Source organism: Chiloscyllium punctatum, chromosome 20, assembly GCF_047496795.1.
Source record: "Chiloscyllium punctatum isolate Juve2018m chromosome 20, sChiPun1.3, whole genome shotgun sequence".
In the NCBI taxonomy this organism is placed as follows: domain Eukaryota; kingdom Metazoa; phylum Chordata; class Chondrichthyes; order Orectolobiformes; family Hemiscylliidae; genus Chiloscyllium; species Chiloscyllium punctatum.
This window is the reverse complement of record NC_092758.1, coordinates 75,902,258-75,922,537: the sequence shown is the minus strand read 5'-3', so window position 1 is coordinate 75,922,537 and position 20,280 is coordinate 75,902,258. Positions and strand designations below refer to the sequence as shown.

The window sequence follows — 20,280 nt, the reverse complement described above, 5'->3', positions numbered from 1 at the left end:
GCACACGACCGGCACATTTCAATATTGTCTGGACATTCCACACTTATCTACAACTTTCAGATTTACAGTCATTTGTTGCATTTGCAATCAACATTTGCAATGTCGGAAAAAATATGCCCACTGAGCACATTTAAACCTTGTCACCTTAATGAGCAGCGTTCATTCGGCACGTTTTTACACACTTTCAACAAGTCAGACAAAGTGAGAGGAGCGAGAGACACACTCACCGTCCTCAAAGAAAGCTGATGCTCAGAATCATCATCTTCCACCTCCATCTTGTATTCTTTGTGACCAGCCTTGAGCTCACACCCTGAAAAGGATAACATCCCTCAGTCAACACATTCTAGACGTGAACACATGTCATACAGTGCACTCTTCAGAAGCTGAAAAGACAAGTGGTTTTCAGCACAGCCCTATCAGATTGTTATTACAGCCTCACCCTCATTAACAATACTGCACTCAGGGCTCATACCTTTTTAAACACCCTACATACCAGTTTAAATGCCCCTGGAGTTACATTGCAAGCTCCACTGCAGATCCTGTTCAATCCCGAAGGGGGGGATCCAGTGGATTCATGCTGTGCTATCCACTGGGGTCCCCCCTTCTTCTCTTCTTTCCCCCCACCCCCCCAACCCCCATCTTTATTCTGCTCCCCCCCACCCCACACACTCAACCGCGGCCTGAGGCCCGGCCCCCGCTCCGGGATTCGGGGCCTGCGGGCACGTTCCTCCTCCGGCGGCCTTACCGAACAGAAAGCTCTGCGGCCTAAGCGAGGCGGCCGCCGGCGCCGAGGAACTCTCAAACCCAGATTCCGCCATTCTTCGTTCCTGACAAAGAGCGGCGGCCGCTCGCCGCCTCGCCTTATATATACCCCCGACCCCCCCCTCCCGCCCAACCAACTCTCGCGAGTCTTCGGCTCAGTGACCAATCAGAGCGAGCCCCTGGGCCGAGGGGGCGGGACCGGAGCTATCAATCACACCAACAGGGACTGGGGGGGGAAAAAGTGAGGACTGCAGATCAGGGTCGAGAGTGTGGTGCTGGAAAAGCACAGCAGGTCGTGCAGCAGGTGAACCGACAATTCGGGCAGGAGCCCTTCATCATGAACTCCTGCCAGAAACGTCGATTCTTCTGCAACTCCGATGTGCTTTTCCAGCAACACACTCTCAACCAACAAGGACTGGCGACGTGTCAGTGAGGAGTCAGCCAGGAAACCCTCCATTGCACACCCACCATCCAATCACAGCACCATCACTGAATACCACCCCATCAACACCTTGAGTGACATTCTCCAAAACTCAGCTGAACTGAACCTGGTTAAACCAGTGGCTGCAAGAACAGGTTGGAGGCTTGGTGTGTCAGGCATCATCTGAGGAGCAGGAAATCAACGTTTTGGGCAAATGCCCTTAATCAGAAAAATCCCTGATGAAGGGCTCTTGCCCAAAACGTCGATTTTCCTGCTCCTCGGATGATGTCTGACTTGCTGAGCTCTGCCAGCACCACTCTAATCTCCAGCATCTGCAGTACCCAACTCCGCCCAGAGGCTTGGCATGTAGCAAGAGTAACTCACCTGATTCCCAAAGCCTGTATCCATCTCCAAGGCTGGACTTTGATAGAATACTCTCCACTTGCCTACACGAGTGCACCTACAATGCTGAAGAAGCTCGACACCAGCCCGAAAGCAGCCCACTTCATTTGCACCACAAACATTGGCTCCCTCCACCTGCAATGTGTACCATTTATAATACGCACTACAGAAATTCACCAAGGATCTTTGAAGAACTTCTGTGAAACCCACAACCATTTCCATCTGGGAGGACAATGGCAGTAGATACATGGGATAATGACCACCACCTGCATGTTCCTCTTCAAGCTACTCACTATCCTGATGACTTGGTTTATTGTCACATGTACTTTGTCACAAAATACAGTGAAAGGTTTTATACAATGTCACCACTCCCTCATGTTATCTTAAAGAGAGTAGACTAAAGAGTAGACTAAAGAAATAAAGAAAAAGAGTTCAACTAACTTGTCTGCTGTAAGCCTGAGGGCCAGACATGAGTTCCTTTTCCCCACTGCTGCCGTTGAAACAAAAGTCAACAATCTTTGACACCATCTCACCTCCACTGACACACTCACCAGAACTGGACCTTGCAAATGCAGATGCCACCGATGCTGCCAGGTACTGCACCAGTCCGATCTCCACTCCAGTGCTGCCATGAGTCTGCTTCAGGCCCACTTGGAAACGTATCATTGTTCCTTTACTGTCACTAGATCAAAATCGCAGAACTTCCTCCTTAATGATATTTTGGGTGTACCTACTACAAATAGATAGCTCACCACCACCTTCTATAAGGCAACTAAGGATAGATCATGCACATTCCAAAAATGAATTAAAAAATAAGAAATTGTCAGGAAAAGACACCATTTTAAGGAGTCATCAATAGGGTCCCAAACAGTTAACACAATGGAGGAAGAAGACTGCAAGACATATTGGGTGCTTGTGATAAAGGAGGAGAAAGTGAGTACTGCAAATGCTGAAGATCAGAGTCAAGAGTATAGTGTCAGAAAAGCACAGCAAGTCAGACAGCATCTTAGGAGCAGGAGAATCAACATTTCGGGCAGAAGTCCTTCATTAGGAATGCTTGTGATAAAGGGACAACAATAATGGAGTGATTTCACTCAATGTATAAACTAGAAAAGTCAGATTGGTAATAGTGGCTTTAATGAGTTCATAGAATACTTTCAAGATAGTTTCTGAGAACAGCACATTTTGGATCCAACTAGAGAGCAAGCTACACTAGACTTGGTATTTTGTCATGGGTTAATCTAATCTTTAAGTACTGGCAATTATAATTTGATTGAATTTAACATCCAGTTTTAAAGAGAGGAGTAGTCTACGATGAGTATTTAAATTTAAAATAAGGCAATACTTTGGGCATGACAGCTGAAGATACTGGACACACAAGGATAGCAGATAGATCAGTAGAGAAGAGGCAGACATTTAAAGGGATATTTGAAAATATTAAGAATAAATATTTCTCCCATGAAGAAAAAGTGCAAGGGGAGTCCATGGTGCACAAAAGAAATCAAACTTAAGGAAACTATAATTGTGAAGTCAGATGATTGCCAGATGATCCCCTCCTTGGGGAGGGGGAGGGGGAGGGGGGGGGGGGAGGGGGAGGGGGGGGGGGGGGAGGGGGGGGGGAGGGGAGGGGGGGAGGGGGGGAGGGGGGGAGGGGGGGAGGGGGGGGGGAGGGGGGAGGGGGGGAGGGGAGGAGGGGGGGGGGGGGGGAGGGGAGGGGGGGAGGGGGGGAGGGGAGGAGGGGGGGGGGAGGGGAGGGGGGGAGGGGGGGGAGGAGGGGGGGGAGGGGGAGGGGGGGAGGGAGGGGGAGGGGGGGGGGAGGGGGGGAGGGGGGGGAGGGGGGGGGGAGGGGGGGGGGAGGGGGGGAGGGGGGGGGAGGGGGGGGGGGAGGGGAGGGGGGGAGGGGGGGAGGGGGGGAGGGGGGGGGGGAGGGAGAGGGGAAGGGGAGAGGGAGGGGAGGAGGGGGGAAGGCGAGAGGGGGGGGGAAGGGGAGAGGGGGGGAGGAGGGGGGAAGGCGAGAGGGGGGGAAGGGGAGAGGGGGGGGGAAGGCGAGAGGGGGGGGAAGGGGAGAGGGGGGGGAAGGCGAGAGGGGGGGGAAGGGGAGAGGGGGGGGAAGGGAGAGGGGGGGAAGGGGAGAGGGGGGGGAAGGGGAGGGGGGGGGAAGGGGAGAGGGGGGGGGAAGGGGAGAGGGGGGGGAAGGGGAGGGGGGGGGGGGAAGGGGGGGGGGGGAAGGGGAGGGGGGGGGGGAGAAGGGGAGGGGGGGGGAGAAGGGGAGGGGGGGGGGAGAAGGGGAGGGGGGGGGGGAAGGGGAGGGGGGGGAGAAGGGGAGGGGGGGGGAGAAGGGGAGGGGGGGGGGGAGAAGGGGAGGGGGGGGGGAGAAGGGGAGGGGGGGGAGAAGGGGAGGGGGGGGAGAGAGGGGAGGGGGGGGGGAAGGGGAGGGGGGGAAGGGGAGGGGGGGGGAGAAGGGGAGGGGGGGGGGAGAAGGGGAGAGGGGAGGGGGGGGGAAGAAGGGGAGGGGGGGGGGAAGGGGAGGGGGGGGAAGGGGAGGGGGGGGGAAGGGGGAGAAGAGGGGGGGGGAAGGGGAGAAGAGGGGGGGGGGAAGGGGAGAAGAAGGGGGGGGGGAAGGGGAGAAGAAGGGGGGGGGAAGGGGAGAAGAAGGGGGGGGGGAAGGGGAGAAGAAGGGGGGGGGGAAGGGGAGAAGAAGGGGGGGGGGGAAGGGGAGAAGAAGGGGGGGGGGGAAGGGGAGAAGAAGGGGGGGGGGGAAGGGGAGAAGAAGGGGGGGGGAAGGGGAGAAGAAGGGGGGGGGAAGGGGAGAAGAAGGGGGGGGGGAAGGGGAGAAGAAGGGGGGGGGGAAGGGGAGAAGAAGGGGGGGGGAAGGGGAGAAGAAGGGGGGGGGAAGGGGAGAAGAAGGGGGGGGGGAAGGGGAGAAGAAGGGGGGGGGAAGGGGAGAAGAAGGGGGGGGGGAAGGGGAGAAGAAGGGGGGGGGGAAGGGGAGAAGAAGGGGGGGGAAGGGGAGAAGAAGGGGGGGGGAAGGGGAGAAGGGGGGGGGGGAAGGGGAGAAGGGGGGGGGGGGAGGAGAGAAGGGGGGGGGGGAAGGAGAGAAGGGGGGGGGGGAAGGAGAGAAGGGGGGGGGGGAAGGGAAGGGGCACGGGACGGGAGAGCACGTGAGGGGGAGGAGAGTGAGAAACGAGATTGAAAGCGGGACGGAGGTTGGCGGGAGAGTGTGGCCCAGCGTTGTAAGCCCCATCTGAGGCCCTGGCGTTTCTGGGGTAGGGCTGGAACTCGGACACTTTCCCCGCGCTCCACTGAGGCCGGGGGGGGGGGGGGGGGGGAGAGAAGGAGCTGAAAAGGCTGACAACCATTAGGCAAATAAAGATTGTCCCTGTGCTTTACATAACATCAATAACACCAAAATACAGTTTCACTCAGACAGTGCCTTCTGTAGGAGAACAATTCAGCAGCAGCTTAAAAAAATTTATCCGCTTCTACCATCTTAAACTCAACATGTGACTAGGCCTCATTTCCGGCTTCCTCGAGCAGGCGCCTGCGCAGGACGAATGGTTTAGGGAGGCCAGCGGTCCGCGGTTGGGGGCGGGGCCGGGTGGAGGGGGCGGGGCCGGGTGGAAGGGGCGGTGGCGGTCGACTCTATTGGCGAGTAGGCTGGCACGTGACCGATCGGGCCCTATAAAGCGCGCCGAGGACGAGCGCGCTGCCATTTAGAGAGGAGGAAAATGGCTGAGACTGACTTCGAGAGTGCCGTGTCGCCGCCACTCCGGCCGCAGAGCTTTCTGTTCGGTAAGAGCCCGGCGCGGGAGGCCCGCGAGCCAACGTGTGTGGCCGCCACCACTCCCGTTGCCCGCACGCCGGCGAGACGGTGCTCCCAGGACCGGGCGCAGAGCCCTCCCCGGAGGCCGGCCGGCCGCCCCTGTGGCCATGTGGCTGCTGGGCCACGTGTTGGTGGCGAGGCCCCGATCCTCGGGCCACGTGGTTGGGGGATGGGGCGGACGGATCCCGTTGCGGGGGGTCGTCGATGCACTGGTTATTGATTGAGTCTACCCGAATTTTCTGGGTTTCAGGGTATTCTAGTCGTACTTGGGGTAAGTATGGTCTGCGGTCGGACATGTCCCCGAGGAAATGGAGCAGTTACCTTCGGATCAGTGTTTGTGGGGTCAAGGGGCACGCGTGTAGAGAACATGATGTGAACCCTTAGTAAGTAATTGAGTGGATAGTCTTTCTCTCTTTCCCTTTTTTCTCTCGTTCTCTGTCTCCCTTTCTTTCTTTTTTTTCTCTTTTCTCTCTTTTCTTTTCTCCTTTTCTTTCTCGCTCCTTTTCTTTCTCGCTCTCCTCCTCCTCCCTATCTTTTTCTCTCTTTTTTTTCCCTTTCTCTTCCTTCCCTCCCTCCCTCGGCGTAACGAATCGGGTGCGGAATCTGACCCCTGAGACTAAAGATGCACAGGTAATGCATTGAAGGTGAGAGTTTTAAAGGCCGTCCTGTGTCCCAGGATTAGGTCAGACTGGTTCTGCTTCTAAAGTGGGATTTACGGGGTCTTGCGAGAGTAAAATAAAATGTAATTCTGCGAGTACAGATTCCACCCCACAAACTCGTGAGAGCGCAGGGGAGACTGGGGGTGGTGTGAATCTGAGTGTGTAATGGAGTACAAGTCTGAGAGGGTGCGTGGGTGGGCGGAGTATGTGTGAGCATATGAGAGGGTCTGTGTGAGTCTTGAGTTAAGATGGCACCCATTAATGCTTTCTTGAGAATGTAACTTTTAAAAAGTTCTTAGATTTACATATGACGGAACTGAAGCTAACATGATCATTTTAAAAGATTAAAAATCACTCAACACCAGGTTATAGTCCAACAGGTTTAATTGAAAGCACACTAGCTTTCGGGGCATTGCTCCTCCACGTGGTAGAGATGAATGACTTAAGCTATTTTTGTTTAAGTTACATTCATGACATTACATTCCTGTTGCTATAATTTATCTTATTATTCTGCTCTACAACCACCTGATAAAGATGCAATCCTGTGAAAGCTAGTGCCTCCAAATAGACATGTTGGATTAAACTTGGTGTTGTGATTTTTAACTTTGTGCACCCCAGTCCAGCCTTGGCACTTCCAAATCATGCCCCAGATGAGAATTGCAGCTTGAGCTGGGTGAAGCCTGGTTGGGCCAAATGTCTCCTGGATTCTAGCTACTCTGACTTTAGGAGTACGAATCCTGAATAGCTATGTTGAAAGTGCTGTTCTGTTTGTGAAGGCTTCACTGCATTCTGTACTTTCCATTTTGAATTTGTACACTGAATGATATTTTCTTCTTCAGGATGTGAGCTCAAGGCAGGCCACAAAGAATACAAGATGACTGTGGAAGACGATGATTCTGAGCATCAGCTTTCTTTGAGAACTGTGAGTGTGCCTCTAGTCTCTTTCATCTTTCTGAATTGTTTTGTGTTTCACAAAACTATGGTGCATGAAGGCTGCTTAGAGCCCAAACACAAACCCCCAAAAGCACACAACAGGCCTTTCACTAAACATGTTCTCCTAGCAGTTTCTTCCAAATTAGCAATGCTGAGTGCAAATCTGAATGGTGAAGGTGAGTGAAATGTACAGGCAATTCTGGAAATGGGTAGGTTGTGAGCATGATGAATTAATATATGGGGCCATCATCTTTATTGTATGTTTTGTGGTATAGTTATATATGTATAGCGTACTAATTTTGAAAAGCTGGCACATTCTAGTGTTCGTCAAAACTTCTTACTTTGAGGTTTTTAATATTTAACTCTGGGAACCATATCTGTTCACTGTAAATACAGTTTCATGTTAATGCTTACATTTTGAGATTTCTGATCTGGCAGCATCTTTAGCTTTATTCATAGGCTTTCCTTTGAATTGGCTTTTGCAGGTTTGCCTTGGTGTTGGAGCGAGTGATGACCTGCATCTGGTTGAGGCAGAAGGCTTAACCTCTGAAGGCAAAAACACAAAAGTGACTTTGGCAGCTCTGAAGTTGTCAGTACAGCCTACAGTGAGTATTCAGTTAAAGGAAAATCTTGATCTGTCAACACATTGGCCAGAAAATGGCCTGGCAACCATTATGTGGATGATTTTAAATAGTTATTTGACTGGTTGAATGCTCCAAGCAGGGGTTCTACAGACAGGACTGGGTTTGTACAGCAGAAGCAATTTATTTCATGATAATTTTTAATTTTGTCTGGCGCAGGTTAGTTTGGGAGGATTTGAAATCACGCCACCTGTGACCTTTAGGCTGAAATCTGGAGCGGGTCCTGTGTACATCAGTGGCCAGCACCTCATTGGTAAGTGGGCATTATTCAATACCTCATGGCCAAGTGCAAGAGTCAAGTATCGGGCAACCAAATCATTGATATCACCTGTGGGTTTGAAGTGTTGAAAATTAGTCTGATCGTTCCCTTGAAAGGGTTGGGAATATGGTAAATGCTGGGAACACTGTAATATTGAGAAAAGGATGGGACATGGACGGAATTGTGGGGAATATGTATTTCTGGCCAGGAACAGCATTATCCGCTCACACTATGTGGGGAGTCCAGTATGTAGTGACATAGCATAGTCCAGGAACGTTTATGATCTAATTCTGTCCTTTGTCATTTTAATAAAACTGCCAGTTAACTTGTTTTCCATCACATCTTGGCTTTGCCTCTTATTGAACATGTTTTCTGAAGACCCTTCATACTGGAGGGCATCAGACACGTTTCCATGCAGGGCCTTCCAGCTCTGCCCTTCCTGAAGATGATTGCCTGAATAGTGTAGTGGCTTCTGGATCAGAAATGACTTTGTTTTTGTCCATCTTCTATTTTAAGCATTGGATGATGAAGATTTGGAATCAGACGATGATTTAGAGTCTGATGATGAGGATGACAGCATGTTGAAGAACACAGTAAAGCAGGCAGTTAAACGGCCAGCAACTGGTGCAGACAAAATAATGCAGGTTTGTGCTTGGAATTGTATACTAAAGCTGTTTTTACAAATGACAAAATGGTAGCAAATGCTCACAACCTGGTCGTCATTCTTCCCTCCCTCGCTGCCTCCTGACCCCACTGTCACTGCTGCAACCAGAATACAATGCAGTAATTGTGGCGATAATGGTCTAATGGTAAAGTCACTGGACTCGTGATCCAGACACCGTGCCTAAACTGCAAGTTACACCACAGCATTTGGTGGACTTTGCATGCAGTATTGGATTGAGTGCTCAGTCGTGATAACCGTGAAGCTTCCAGATGACTGTAAAAGGCATTGTGGTTCACAATTGTCCTTTAGGGAAGGTAATCTGTCATCCTTTTGGCCTAACGTGTAACTCCAAATTCCCAGTGATGTGACTGACTCTTAACCATCCTCTGAATTGCTTTAACAAGCTGCTTGGTTTGCTGACAATTCAGTACACTATGTCTCTTAAAATTGTTACTTAAAGGTGCAATGATGCAAACCTAAATCATTTCCTTCTTTTCAGGGGAAGAAAATGAAAGTGGAAGAAGATGATGATGAGTGAGTTATGGTTTTTACTGGGAAAGTGCTTAATCCTTCTTGTTCTTGAAATGGACTGGGTGTAACATTGGGGGAAGTTCAAAATAAGATTTGATTGGAAAAACATTAGTTTGGGAAGGGATCTGCAGTCTAGATTCCACAATTCAATTCTTCATGAACCTTGAAGTTTATCGAAGGATAATTTATTTTTAAACTGATTAAGTTTATTTAAATTGGCTCCATACGGACCATAGAAACCTATTTGAAGGCCTTGATACTTAAGTGATTGCTAAGTATCAGTGCTTCAAATACAGAACAGATTTGTGTGACAGTGATTATCACAGGAAAAAATAGGGTGTGGCCTGAATTTAAGTGGGGGGCATTAGTAAAATTTTAAGATAGGGTAAGCAATTTCTTCAGAAAGAAGTAGGAAAATTTAGTTAGCCTGCTTAAGTAGAATTCATTGTGTTGCCTTTTATTATTCAAGAAAGGATCTCAGGTTGAAAAGAATTAAGACATTAGGTCTTAGGTGCATTAGTGAGGGCTAAATATTGGGTAGGGGAAGGGTCTGGGTAGGTTACTGTTCGGACAGTTGGTGTGGACTTGTTGGGCCAAAGAGCCTGTTTCCATGCTGTGGGATTCTAATCTAGTCAAAAAGTGTGAAATGCTGCTGATTGAACCTGCATGGTCTGCTATCTGTCCGTTGAAGTAACAATGACCTGTGAGCCTTACCGGAGGCTGGAAGGTCAATTGATCCCTCTGGTAAGTGAAGTACTGCCAAATAAAGCTATGGGGAGCTAAATGTTGAGAGAAACAGGGTGCGGCTAGTAGGTTAAGACCAGAGAATTTAGATGTCCCACCTGAATGGCCTCTTCCTTCTCTTATCCTCGTTTCTATAGTTGATGCCAAAACATCGAATGTATTGAAGAGTTAGCTATTTGCAAATGGCATCAACGGTTATGAGGAGAAAGCGGTATTAGGCTATTGAGTTGGACTATTGGCCATGATCATGATGAATGGTAGCAGGCTCGAAAGGTTGATTTGCTGCCTCCTGTCTCCTATGTTTCTATTCATCTTTGATATGCGGGGAGGCAAAATTTTGTCTGAACCAGATCATTTTGAAACTAGAGTTGGAATATGTGGTTTACGATGTGTAAATGTCCGCTAATGTCTGGTTGGTGCAATGGTATTCCATATGATTCAGGATCAGGATGTTGCATGCTCAAGTCATGTTCGGCTCGCAGTTTGGCAGCTCAACTCCTTTGATCTTGCTTTAAGATGGAGATTTTGGGTGCCTCAGTGCTTAACACTGCCTCATGGTTTGATTCCTCCCTCAGGTGACTGTGTGGAGTTTGCACATCCTCCCTGTATCTGTGCTTTTCCTCCGGGTTCCAAAATCCAAAGATGTGGAGGTTAGGTGGATTGGCTGTGGGAAGTGCAGGACTTTAGCTTTAGGGATTCTCATGATCCTGTCTGGAGATAGGCTGTCCCAGCATTGATTCAAACCATCCTTAACCTATACCTGAGGCTCCTGAGAGAATTTTGCAAAATAAACTATTTCAGTGATTTTAGGGCATGCGAGTTCTATGCTTCCAGATAATAGTTGTATGCTACATGAAAATGTGACCAGGGAGGTGACTGTGCCACTGAAGAAAGTTTTTCTTCTAGAGAGGAAGATGATGATGAGGACGATGAAGAGGATGATGAAGCAGCGATGACCCCAGCAAAAAAGGTAAAATCTTCACAGGCTCAAGCCGATATATGAAGTATGCTGTCTGGACAACTTACTGTGCTACTTAATAGTGTAATTGACAAAAGTATAGATCTAATAAAGGTGTTGAAGAGTAATCGAAGTGTGGGATTCTCCCACTAAGATGTAGGTCATGGTGGCTGAATTTATTTAATATTGAAGTTTGATAAAGTGCTATTTTATGGTGAAATCATTTCATGGAATGAAGGCTAGATCTCTGCCTACTCCTGTTCCTGTGTCAGGATGCATTTATGATATAGAATCTAAAGTGTGGTCAGAAGCTCTTCACTACCATTTGGTTAAACATTGTGCCTGCCTCAATGTAGCAAAACATGGGTATCAAACCTATAGCTCAGCGAGCAAAGCTACACCCTGAGCTTACAAACCTTACTCTTGACATGGATTGCTGTTGAGCATGCTGGAGTAGTATTAAAGAGTTTTAATGAGACACTTTGGATGGCTCACTGGTAAGCACCAGTGGCTGAGGTTTTATTCTAGCTTTAGGTGCCTGGAATTTGCACATTGTCCCTGTAACTGGGTTTCCATCAGGTACTCTGCTTTCCTCCCACAGTCCAGGTTAGATGGGTTGACCATAGTGTCCCTGGGTGTGTGGGCTTGGGGGATTGGCCATGGTAAATGTGTGGGGCACAGTGAAGGTGGGATGTTCTGGGGGTTGGTGTGGGCCTGGTGGTCCAAATGGGCCCTTCTGTTCGGTACAGATTCTGTGACCTAGGGAATTGGATAAGGAGTGGTTTCTAGAGCTTGGGTCTGAATGATGAAGCCAGTAAGATGTGGGGCTGCAGCAGAGGCAGAGTTGACAGTTAGGTGAGTATGATAAAATTTTCAATCAGTAATAATTTAATCTTTGGCTTAATTGTCTACCTGAAAGCTCCACAGTCAATCCATTATTATGTTTGATATTGTGCTTGCAGCCTCTTGAGAAAACTCCAGTCAAGATTACCCCTGAATTGAAGGGAACTCCCAAGCAAAATGGCAAAACACCCACCAAAGCTACACCAGCTAACAAGCAGCCCAAGGTTAGTGACCTTTCTTGATATACTTGGGTATTTCCTTTTCTGTACAACTTGCCAAATGGAGGAACTGAGAGATTTGCATTTAAACCGTTCTATTCAGGTGTTTGTAAATGGGTTTCTGTAAGATGAGCAACTCACTATTTGACTACCTAAAGTTTCCCATTTACAAGCTGCCAGTTGGATAAATACCTTTGGATTTGCCTAGTTGTGCAGTTCTCATAGCACTTGAATTTAGGCAAAGCTGCCAGGAGTTTGGCACTACATGCCCCACTGGAAATCTCTTCTCTCTCATTGGCGACCACAGGTTGCAATTTGCAAAGGCGGTTTCAATATAATATTCCATACAAGTGACATCTGCTTGAAGGGCGAGGGCAGCAGATGCATGCAAGCATCTCTGTGTGTGTTCTCCAAGTCTCTCCTCATCGTGACTTGTAAATATACCATTGTCACGAGGTCAAAGCCATACCATTCGTGTACGTACACAAAATGGGCTGCATGGTTTGAGGAATGTGGCTCACTGCCATCATGAGCAATAAATGCTGGTCTAGCTGGGTGTTATTGAATTAGGTGTGTGTCCTGTAGTCATTAGCCATCAGGGTGTCATAAGTTGTGATAATGATAACTTGGTAATTGAATTCTTGAAGTGCAGCCTCTGGAATATTTGGTCTACTTTGTGCAGTTTGCTTGCTCTTAATGTTGATAAGAGATGTGTGGAGTAATTGTTCCTGGAGCAGTTTGGGTGCTCATAATTTGCTTTTCCCTCCAGACTCCAGAATCCAGCAGTAAACCCAAAACACCCAAAACCCCAAAGGTCCCACTGACCATGGAAGAAATAAAGACCAAGTTGAAGACATCTTTGGAAAAAGTGAGTTGTCAGAACACTGCAGTATCTTTAATGTACACTAACTCAACTTTATAGATAACTTTTTGAGTGGGGAGTCTGATTTTGTAGAACAGAAAATTCATAATGGAGAATTAAAAACCATGCAAGTGATTTGTGTTCTTTGGTGCTTTCCAAGATAAATGGCTCCTTTTAAAGTTTGGTTTTATATTGTTGGTGCCATTTTTGGGCTGGGGTGAACAATGTCACATATCACACGACAGCAGGTTATAGTCCAGCAGGTTTGTGAAATTACAAGCTTTTGAAGTGACTTCACCTAATGGAGCAGTGTTCCAAAAGTGTGTAGCTTCATGGTTATAACCTGTCATGACTTCTGACATAGTTTTACGTTAACATACAACCAAATGGCCATCCTCTGATACAGGAAACTGGCTATTATGGGGGGGGAAGGATGAAAAACTCCCTTTTCCTTCTACACTCTATACATGTGATTATTCGAAATTTGTTCTTCACCTGTGGGCACTGTGTTGTAACATTTGTCTGGGATCAATTAGTGCTGACATATTGGACCCATGTTCAAATTGTTCCTCTTCCTTATTTTGCTATCATTCTTATAAATGCGGAAAGTTAAGATTGGGGAAATGCATTGCCCTAACCATCAGTCATTTCCAGGATTAGAGAATACAAACACTGAGGTAACTCCTTCATTAAAGACAATGAACTGAATAGTGTTTGGGAGGAATGTGTTTGTTTCCAGTTGCAGGGATGGTAAATGGTTGTTTGGAAATTACACATTCTGTATTGTGGGTATGCTGAATGTGACTACGTGTTGTTACAGGGTGTTAGTCTGCCCAAAGTGGAGTCCAAATTCGTAAACTTTGTGAAAAATGGCTTCAAGGTGGACGACCCAAAGGTGAGTGTTTGACTTCAGTCTTGTTTGTGAATTTTTTCAGTCTGTTGGTGTTTTCCTTGCAGTCTCCTACATGCTTGCTGTGTTGAGTTGACTGCTTAGATTGTGAATACCTTATACAGCAGCTGAAATGAAGTTTTATCCCTGCTAGTGGAGTATGCTGAACAGTTTTATACCTATTAAATCTGGCAAGGAGGTTGATTGTTACCCTTGAGCCATATGTGACAAGCTGGGGCAGAGTGGTGTATAAGATGCTTTGGATAATGGAATTGTTGAAAACAACATGTTGTACATTCTCAGCAGTTCAGGCAGGACATGTGGAGTGACTATTTCCAGCCTGTGACATTTTGTCCAAAGTCATTTCAGAAATGTATTGGGTTGAGGAAGTTGACAAAGATCAAGTAGCCATGTTAGGTCAGAATATTGTGCAGAATTGCTAGTGCCCATCAGTGCTTTGTAATCAAATTTATAGAAGATATGAATCTGTATGTGAACAGCAAGTTGGAATGGAGGGATGCAGAATGATCTATATGTTCACATTTACAACACAACGGTATTGCACAGAAACGGGCTCTTTGGATTACCATGTTGATGCTGACAATGATGCCATTATAAACTAAATCTATCTACCTGAACGTGGCCTATATCCCCCATACCCTCTGTCTTTCTAAATTTTGCTAATGTGTCGGATTTTGCCATTTCCCCTCGCAGACACTCCAGTCACCAACCATCCTGTTTTTTTATAGTTGCCTCGCACATCCCCCTCCCTCTCACTTGAACCTATGTCCCTAGTATTTGATATTTCTGCCCTAGGGAATAAGATGACTGACTATTCCGCTGTATCTGTGCCTTTCATGTTTTTAAATACTTCTATCAGGTCACCTCTCTGTCTGTGACACTAATGAAAAGAATGACAAGTTTGTCCGATCTCTTCCTTGTAGCTAATATATTCCAATTCAGGTGGCACCCACATCCATAGAATGGAGACTAGAGCTGCACACAATACTCCAGATGTGTCCTTTATTCAGCTATGAAGCTTTGGGGGTTAATAAAACTGTAGAAAAGTGACTAGTCATAAGTGGATACAGTTCAAACTATGAGATTGTACTAAATTTATGTAAAACCTTAGAGTGCAATTTTATTTACACAAATCTGAGATTTTCTTCATGGAAGTTATGATAGGCTGAGGTGTTTCTTCTTCAAACTGGGTAAGAATACCTGACAGTGGCCTTGTTGATGTTTTATTAGTAGGGCAGAGGTGGTGTTGTCACATGAGCAGCTTCCATCAAAACAAGGTAATAACCATGTTTTGTTTTTTTACAGATCATTAAAGATCTCTGGGCATGGCGACAGGCAATGGATGCGAAGTAGAAAAATGTTTTTATGTGCAAAAATGTTTACATGCGTCAGTCATTGTAAATAAACCAATGTGTTTTATAATTGTGCCTCATTGTATTATGTTTCACACTGCACCACCGTAGATCAGCAAACAATTTGATACTGGGTGAACAGAGGGCAAGGTATGAGCATTAGAGTTTTGAATGAGCTAAAATGGACAAGATCGGAGAAAGGAGCAATGGTGTATTGAATAGTTCATTCTGGGAGTAACATGATTTCCCATTAGATATTCAGTCCCTGATTAGGGAGAGATGTGAATCAGAGGCTAGGATGAGAGGTTTTCCCTTCTTACCCTACACTTAACAGCAGAAACCCAAAGTCATAAATATCCATCACTGACACCTGCAAGGGTTTCAAGTCCTGATACCCACAGGTGTCCACAGTGTTTTGTACAGATGTGGAAGAACAATCATTTTCTTCCTCTTCCCCTTCGATTAGGTGAAGAAAGGGGAAAAAAGCCTGCACAATCTGACATTCCATAATTACTAATAGGGGTTGACACGAACTGGACTTGCTGATTGCCATATCATTTGATTTTGGGCCTCCCCAGGATGATGAGAATTGTCCCACTTGTTTTTGCTCCCCCCACCCCCGGCAATGATCTACCTCTTGTAAATTCCTTGAAAGACTTTGCTTTAGCCAAAGTGGTGTTTGATTTGAACGTGTATACATATGAGCAATGACTAGTCCCTGCTGTTAATGGACAGTGATACGATGGAATAGAAATGAGCACGTTGCCATTTAGTTAACTCTTGATACGAGCTCCAACATGCCTTTAGATTTAAGCGAATTTTGTATAGGTCCACTTTTTTTAAAAAGCTAGTTTCCTTTCTCTGACCCCTTGTGGCTTTTTTGTTGGGTTTAACTTTGAGTCTGACTTGCAGAAGGTCCAATGCTGCTGTCTTTTTGTGAATATTAACGTTATTCCCATTTTGGTGATATGATTGGACTGTTTAAAGTACTTAAGGAATTTGGCCAAAAGGAGTTTTCATGGAAGTGTTGAGATAATTATCTACTTCAATGCAATCCATAACAAGATGACTAAGCTTTTATTGGCCTCACAACGACTATGGACCAGGGTGTATTAGTCAGTTCTGATATAACATAGTACCAATGTCTCATGATCTTGTAAGAAAACCACACATTAGCTGTGCCATTTTAATTAATGTTACTGGACTTGCATCATAGCTAATGCACATTCTACAATTGTGTTGAAGCTAATTTGAGATGAAGACACACTGACTATAGCAGAACTAACTGTAGGAAAATCTAGTGAAGGATCTAAAGAAGGTTTGCTGTAATAAATGAGATAGCTATATTGGGGTCTAGTTTTAAAAACAAATCCTCTGGCCTGGATGAATTGCTATTGTAGGTGAAGCAGGGAATTGCAGGTACGGTGACATTTTAAATTCTCTGGCCACAGATGTACAGACAGAGGATGGAAGGACAGGAATTTTCCCACTTTTTAAGAAGGGTGGTAAAGATGAACTTGTAAATTACTGACCAGTGTGTCTCACATCAGTGGTCAGGAGTCTTATCGGAGAATATTCTGAAGGAGCAAATTAATACCTACTTGGAAAGGCATAGGCCAGTTGGGGCGGCATGGTGGCTCAGTGGTTAGCACTGCTGCATCACAACATGAGGGTCCCAGGTTCGATTCCAGCCTTGGGCGACTGTGTGGAGTTTGCACATTCTCACTGTGTCTGATAAGTTTCCTCCAGGCGCTCTGGTTTCCTCCTGCAGTCCAAGGATGTGCTGGTCAGGTGAATTGGCCATGATAAATTTGCCCTTCGTGTTTGGTGCATTAGTCAGAGGGAAATGGGTCTTGGCAGGTACTCTTCGGAGGGTTGGTTTGGACTTGTTGAGCCAAAGGGCCTGTTTCCACACTATAAGTCTAATCAATTAGGGCCAATCAGCATAGGTTTGTCAGAGGGGTGTGTTCCCTGACACATCTGTTAGAATTTATTGAAAATGTGCTCAAATGTGTAGGTGAGGGAAGTTAATGTAGTTTACAGAACAACCTTGATTATCTGAATGAGACTATGTTGGGTGTTTTGTTTGGATAAGATTTTTAACGGGACCTTGAAATTTTGTTTGGATTATCTGAAATTTGCATAATTGAGTAGATAACAGGTTCTGTAAGATCGATCAGAAACTGGCTTAGTAATAGGACACACGGAGCAGTAGAAGGCTGAGTGACTGGATGCCAGTGCCTGACAGTCTACCACAAGGATCAATACTGGGGCCTTTGTTGTTTAAAAACAAAAGATACAAAGATTGGTCGAGTGGGTAATAGTGAAGAAGAATAGGTTATTGGAAAATTATAGATGGGCAGACCATTGGCTGTTGGTATTTAACCCTGACAGGAGTGAGATGATGCAACTTGGAAGGAGAAACAAGATGTGGGAGTATCAGAGGAACTCTGGGATTCTGGGGTAATGCCGAGAGTCAGCAGAGCATGTGAACAGGATAGTTAAGGCATATGGGACACTTGCTTTCATCAGTTGTGGCATAGACCATTAAAGCAAGGAGGTACTGTTGGGAGTTGTACAGTGTGTTGGCCAGGCCACAACTGGAGTGCTGTATGCGGTTCTGGTCACCACGACAGGAAGGATTTCTTTGTATTAGAGGGGCTACAGAGGAGAGTCACCAAAATGTTGCTTGGGGTGGAGAAATTGAGCTACTAGGAAAGATGAGTTATTCTTGTAGTGTTTAAAGTAGAGAAGAGTGGGATGGAGAGGAGGTAATGAGGGGTATGAATAGTAGTTGTTCCCCTTGATCGAGGGGTTGATCACAAGAGCAGTTTTAGGGTAAGGAGTAGGAGATTGAGAGTGCACAGCCTAGGCAGGGGTTTGGGTATGGTGTTAGTGCCAGATCTCTATAAAGAATTCGCCTCTGGGTAAAGTTTACTCAGGAAGAACAGGAAAAGTAGTTGTAATTTCAAGGGATATGGGATCTGGTAAGTCTCTAGTAGTAAGAGATGAACTTATTTGCACTCTTTCTGACCTGTTACCCAAGAGAGTGGTAATTTGTGGAATACATGGATAGAAATGTATCGTTCATCTGTGTAAGGTCAGGTTGGAGAGCCAAATCAAGACTGGGGAAGTAACAGTGGGAGTGACTGACAGTGTTAGTTCCAGAAACTCTGTTTTTGGGAACAATTTAGCAGGATCCAACGTGGGAGTGACACCCCTTGTTATGGAGAAGACCAAGGAACTGAGGAGTTCAGTGAAAAATATCCTGCAATTTTTCCAAACTATCCCACTAATAAAAGTCACAGCAAGAAGCAAAGACTAAAGAGAAAGATGAAGGAGTTGAGGTTTGGTTAGTGGACACCCTGTTTGATGTAATGGTGCAGGAAAAACCTGAACAGGGAGAGATCAGGCAAAAGTGTTTAGTCTTGAAAGGCTAATGAATTTAGAACAGAAAGACAAGAGGATAAAATATATGTATATTGATGCATTCTTAGAAAAGGAATCAGAATGTATACCTGAGGATTATTATCTTAAAGATAGAATCCTAAGATGAAAATGGAGACCACAGCAGGTTAGTGCTGAGGAGAAATGGGCCGAAGTGCACCAGATTGTGTTACCAGTAGCATACATATAGGAGGTATTATGGGTAGCACATGAATTACCAGTAGGATGTCACCTAGGTGTGAGGGAGACTCAGGCTAAGGTACAAAAACAATTTTATTGACCTGGACTGCACAAGGATGTGGTTACATTTTGTCGTGCATGTCATACATGCCAAATGGTAGGTAAGCCACAGGCAGGAATAAAACTAACACTGTTGTTGTCAAATCCCACATTTGAAGAACCTTTCACACGGATTATGACTGATTGTGCTTTCTTAACAACCCTATCAACCTGAGTGGCAACTTTCAAGGAGCTATGTACATGGACACTGAGATCTCTCTGCTCATCTACACTATCAAGAATCTTACCATTACCCCAGGATTCTTTATTTCTGTTACTCCTTCCAAAGTGAATTACCTCACATTTTTCCGCATTAAACTCCATTTGCCACCTCTCAGCCCAGCTCTACAGCTTATCTATGTCCCTCTGTAATCTACAACATCCTTCAGCATTATCCGCAACACCACCGACCTTAGTGTCAACTGCAAATTTACTAACGCATCCTTCTATGCCCTCCTCTAGGTCATATATAAAAATGACAAACAGCAATGGACCCAAAACAGATCCTTGTGCTACCCCACTAGTAACTGAACTCCAGGATGAATATTTCCCAACAACCACCACACTCTGTCTTCTTTCAGCTAGCCAATTTCTGATCCAAAGTGCTAAATCACCCTCATTCCCGTGCCTCCATATTTTGTGCAAACCATATACACCATATCAACCGTTTTACCCTCATCCATCTGTTTGGTCACCTCTCAAAGGACTTAATAAGTTTTGTGAGGCATGACCTACCCTTCACAAAATTATGTTGACTATTCCTAATCAACTTATTCTTCTTTAGATGGTTATAAATCCATCTCTTTATAACCTTTTCCAACACTTTACCCAGAAGTGAAGTAAGGTTCACTGGTCTATAATTACCAGGATTGTCTCTACTCCCCTTCTTGAACGAGGCGACAACAGTTGCTATCCTCCAAGCTTCTGGCACTATTCCTGTAGACAATGACAACATAAAGATCAAAGTCAAAGGCTCTGCAACCTCTTCCTTAGCGTCCCCAAGAATCCTAGGATAAATCCCATCCAGCCCGGGGAATTTAGCTATTTTCACACTTTCCAGAATTGCTAACACCTCCTCCTTGTGAACCTCAATCCCGTCTAGTCCAGTCGCCTGTATCTCTGTATTCTCCTGGACAACATTGTCTTTTTCCAGTGTGAATACTGATGAAAAATATTCATTTAGTGCTTTTCCTATCTCCTCGGACGCCACACACAATTTCCCACTACTATCCTTGATTGGCCCTAATCTTTCTCCAGTCATTCTTTTATTCCTGATATACCTATAGAAATCTTTAGGGTTTTTCTTGATCCTATCCACCAACGACTTCTCATGTCCCCTCCTAGATCTTCTTAGCTCTCTCTTTAGGTCTTTCCTGGCTAATCTGTAACTCTCAAGTGCCCAAGCTGATCCTTCACGTCTCATCCTCATAGGCCTTCTTTTTCCTCTTGACAAGAGATTCAACTTCTTTATTAAAACCAGCTCCCTCACTTGACCACTTCCTTCCTGCCTAACAGGTATGTACTTATCAAGGACACGCAGTAGCTGTTCCTTGAATAAGCTCCACATTTCAA

General features: G+C 46.1%; 2 protein-coding genes across 2 annotated transcripts in view; one reads left to right on the top strand and one right to left on the bottom strand.

Annotated features, from left to right (window-relative positions):
• LOC140491825 (nucleophosmin-like) overlaps nucleotides 1-893 on the bottom strand; it is a 7,729-nt gene extending 6,836 nt beyond the window's left edge. Inside the window, exons 1-2 of the mRNA XM_072590220.1 lie at nucleotides 746-893; nucleotides 145-310 (exon numbers count right to left, since the gene is read on the bottom strand). Coding sequence (XP_072446321.1) covers nucleotides 145-310; nucleotides 746-818 — 239 coding nt within the window. The 5' untranslated portion in view covers nucleotides 819-893. The remainder of the gene's footprint in view (nucleotides 1-144; nucleotides 311-745) is intronic.
• A 4,348-nt stretch (nucleotides 894-5,241) lies between these two features.
• npm1a (nucleophosmin 1a) lies at nucleotides 5,242-15,052 on the top strand. Its single transcript, XM_072591083.1, has 11 exons — nucleotides 5,242-5,377; nucleotides 6,907-6,989; nucleotides 7,486-7,605; nucleotides 7,801-7,894; nucleotides 8,417-8,544; nucleotides 9,064-9,098; nucleotides 10,746-10,809; nucleotides 11,760-11,864; nucleotides 12,628-12,726; nucleotides 13,541-13,615; nucleotides 14,936-15,052. The coding sequence occupies exons 1-11, from the start codon at nucleotides 5,314-5,316 to the stop codon at nucleotides 14,981-14,983; spliced, it is 915 nt and encodes a 304-aa protein (XP_072447184.1). The 5' UTR covers nucleotides 5,242-5,313; the 3' UTR covers nucleotides 14,984-15,052.
• The last annotated feature ends 5,228 nt before the right edge of the window (nucleotides 15,053-20,280 follow it).

Bases quoted from the DNA above. Each gene is read 5' to 3' on its own strand.
- npm1a (XM_072591083.1), top strand. From the start codon at position 5,314: ATGGCTGAGACTGACTTCGAGAGTGCCGTGTCGCCGCCACTCCGGCCG. The intron at 11,865-12,627 runs GTTAGTGACCTT...TTTTCCCTCCAG, and splicing joins CAGCTAACAAGCAGCCCAAG to ACTCCAGAATCCAGCAGTAA. The intron at 13,616-14,935 runs GTGAGTGTTTGA...GTTTTTTTACAG, and splicing joins TCAAGGTGGACGACCCAAAG to ATCATTAAAGATCTCTGGGC.